This window comes from Mirounga angustirostris, unplaced genomic scaffold (genome assembly GCF_029215605.1).
Source record: "Mirounga angustirostris isolate CCGP_5_RB_7025 unplaced genomic scaffold, mMirAng1.0.hap1 SCAF_13, whole genome shotgun sequence".
Classification (NCBI taxonomy): domain Eukaryota; kingdom Metazoa; phylum Chordata; class Mammalia; order Carnivora; family Phocidae; genus Mirounga; species Mirounga angustirostris.
In genome coordinates this window covers 90,636,138-90,638,959 of record NW_026991721.1, presented here as the reverse complement: position 1 = coordinate 90,638,959, position 2,822 = coordinate 90,636,138, and the positions used below count along the sequence as shown (strand labels likewise).

The 2,822-nt window shown below is 44.9% G+C and overlaps 1 protein-coding gene across 1 annotated transcript; it reads left to right on the top strand.

The window, feature by feature from the left end:
* The first annotated feature begins 335 nt into the window (after nt 1-335).
* TMEM225 (transmembrane protein 225) lies at nt 336-2,587 on the top strand. Its single transcript, XM_045870709.2, has 4 exons — nt 336-513; nt 1,124-1,270; nt 1,525-1,659; nt 2,364-2,587. The coding sequence occupies exons 1-4, from the start codon at nt 336-338 to the stop codon at nt 2,585-2,587; spliced, it is 684 nt and encodes a 227-aa protein (XP_045726665.1).
* The last annotated feature ends 235 nt before the right edge of the window (nt 2,588-2,822 follow it).

Below are 2,822 nucleotides of genomic sequence, written 5' to 3'. Positions count from 1 at the left end.
TATGTGATATATCTCTCTTTATAAAGGGTAGTTCTCTCAGGACCTGTAGTCTCCTTGGTCCTTCCACTGCGCTAGTCACCAGGGTCAAGGGTCAAGCTAAGAGATGATTCCATGGCAGTTGGCAGCCCTGACAGCAGGCCGGCCCAGATAGAGGAGCAGCAGGGAGTAGGATTTATCTTCTCTGTTCCATAGGTTACTTCAGCCCCACCACGTCCAATGCCTCTGCAATCACTAAGAGTTTAGACTTTGCTTGTCCTCCTGTGAAGAAGTAGCCAAATCAGAGAAGAGCCATGTGAGATATTGCTGGTTGTCTCAGCTTGAACCCCCCACTCGCCATGGTGAATGCATCACTCAGAAGTATCCAGGCCCTCAACATGTTCTCCTCCTCCTGGGCCTTAGTCTTCATGACGATAGGAATCCTCATAGAAGAATGGGTTGAACTGACATGGGAAACAAAGAAAAATACAATAAGCCACAATCCCTGGATATGTTGCACCCCTCTTTGGCCAGAAGGTCAGAACTACACTATGGAAAGAGATGGGTGGAGAGGGAGGGTTCCTCTTTCCTTGACTTCCATTTATCTCACCAGCTTACTCATTGTTCTCTGGGGCAATTTCCTTGGGCTGCACTGTGCCCAGTTCCATAATCAATGGTCAAGGCTGACTCTCAGTCTCACCATTTTGCATATCTTGGGGAAAAGTTTAGAAGGTCATAGACTTAATTGCTGAACATCTGAGAAGTGTTGGCAGGAGCAGCAGGGTAATCAGCGCATCTAGAACATGAGGGCATAAAAGAAAGGTCATTGGCAACAAGGAAAATATCTTGTATTGCCACTAGAGGAGGACAGGATGAATTGCACTGAACAAGAAATCTGTTCTGAGAAAAGAATAGAAGAAAAAGAAGCTTATAGAGACACCAAAAGAGAGAGCAGTTTCCTCTGGTTCTCTCCCATTCAGCTTAAGGCTCCCTGCCTCTTTATTTTTTCCCCTTGTCCCTCTTTATTATTTAATCAAATCTTTTTACCTCATTCTAATTTTTACCTAGAGATTTGTGGTCCTCAGGTGGAAATGAGCCTAGAAGAAATCTCTGTCCTTCTCTCAACACAGCTTCTGCTTTCCAACAGATGGCCTGGAAGTGGTCAGGATCATGATGATTTTGGTTCTCAGCCTTTCCTTCTTCCATAACTTGCTCCTGGGTTTGGAATTCACTTATCTGATTCCTCAAACTAAACACATCTTCTTCATCACTGTCTTCCTCAGTTTCTTCACAGGTAACTTCCTGGTTCCCCTGACACAGGCTTGGAGAAAGACTTGGTTTATGGGTCCAGGCTGCAGCCTTCCTAGTTTTTTGGCTCAGAGATGCAGCTTCTGAATTGGATCTACCACTGAGGGGGATTGGTTTTTGGACAAGGTGCAGGTGGACAGGGTGGAGGCTTGGAAGTCAGGCATATCTTGGGTTAAGGCTTGAGTAGAAGAGCCAAAGTTCCTCAGAAGGGACTTTTTTCTCCTTTTGTCTGGACAAAAGGTATCCTTCTGCTCTGTGCACTCCTCCTGTATCAGCAAAAGCTAAAGCAAGGTCAATCCGTGTACTACTCTAGTTACAAAATCACCTGGATCCTTTTCATTGCCTACTTAAGCGTTTGCCTCTTTATGGCCTCTGGTGAGTATATTCAGGGCCCCTGATGGGTGATAAGAATCAGTCCATCCCTGATAGAGAGGAGAGGAAAAAAGGATGGGAAAGGGGCAAGGGGAAAATGTACCAACCCTTGCGTATTAAAGGCTAAAGTTCAAGTGGACTCACTCTCTGAGGACAGTTCTTCCAAGGGTAGAGTTGGAGATTAGGGTTGTGTGAAATGTTCAATAAGCTTGCTCCAAGGTCAGCTCTCATTTCTGCCATTTCTACAGTCTTTCACCCCCTCCCCACTTCAGGACAGAGAAAACCATCAAAGTCATGACTAAGGAGAGTGGCTGATATGGAATGCTTACTAATGTGGAGAGGGACAGGTGTCCAGTGTGGTGCTGAGGCACTTTGAGGTCAGAGACAAGCAATTTCTGATGTTAAGAGGCCACGTGCCCACACTGGAGACTCTCCTTTTCTTAAAAGTATTTAAAATTTTGTTTGGAATCGCACTTGCAAACTTAGAAGCACATCTCCTTTCAAAATGAGTCTTCGGTGCTCTTGATGGTGCATTTAAGCTATTTTGCATATGCTTCTCATCTCTTCCACTAAAGTCTCCCCCTCCCCAGTGGTTTGAGGCAGTTCAAAGGGACCCAGTGGGCTTTGGGTAGGGGTCTCTCTCCTGACACAGAGGGACATGTTTTGGGACTCTCCGTTGTTCCTTCATCACCTTCTCTTTTCCCTAGGAATCCTCTCTTTCCTAGAGTGCAAGCAGTCCACCAAGGTTTGTCCCTGCGTGACCCTCATCCGTATACCTGAGAGAGAACATCAGGACATAGAGGAATCTGAGAATTCTTTTAAAGTTGTTTCCTCACCAGATGCAGCAATGCCTCGTAGTATTGTTCATTCAAGGGAAGATTCTCCAAACAGAACACAACTCCAAACACGTCGTGTAACCTGGGCTCTATGATTTGACATTCGATCTTTCAGTATATACTTATCTTAACGGAAACAGCTTTGCGGGTCATGTGCTGTATGTGTCTACCAACGTATTGTCTTTGGTTGGCATTATTTAACGACTGTGCCTGGGTTAGTGTCTGTAAGAAGATCCAGAGGGTGGCTCTTTTTTTTTTTTTAATCCTGGCCTGCTGAACACATAGTTTCTTCTATTTGTTCTCACCATTTAATAACATTTGTTATTCATA

Excerpts from the sequence above, each read along its gene's own strand:
- TMEM225 (XM_045870709.2), top strand. The coding sequence starts at position 336 with ATGGTGAATGCATCACTCAGAAGTATCCAGGCCCTCAACATGTTCTCC. Across the intron at positions 1,271-1,524 it reads CTTCCTCAGTTTCTTCACAG|GTATCCTTCTGCTCTGTGCA; the intron begins GTAACTTCCTGG and ends TCTGGACAAAAG. Across the intron at positions 1,660-2,363 it reads TTGCCTCTTTATGGCCTCTG|GAATCCTCTCTTTCCTAGAG; the intron begins GTGAGTATATTC and ends TCTTTTCCCTAG.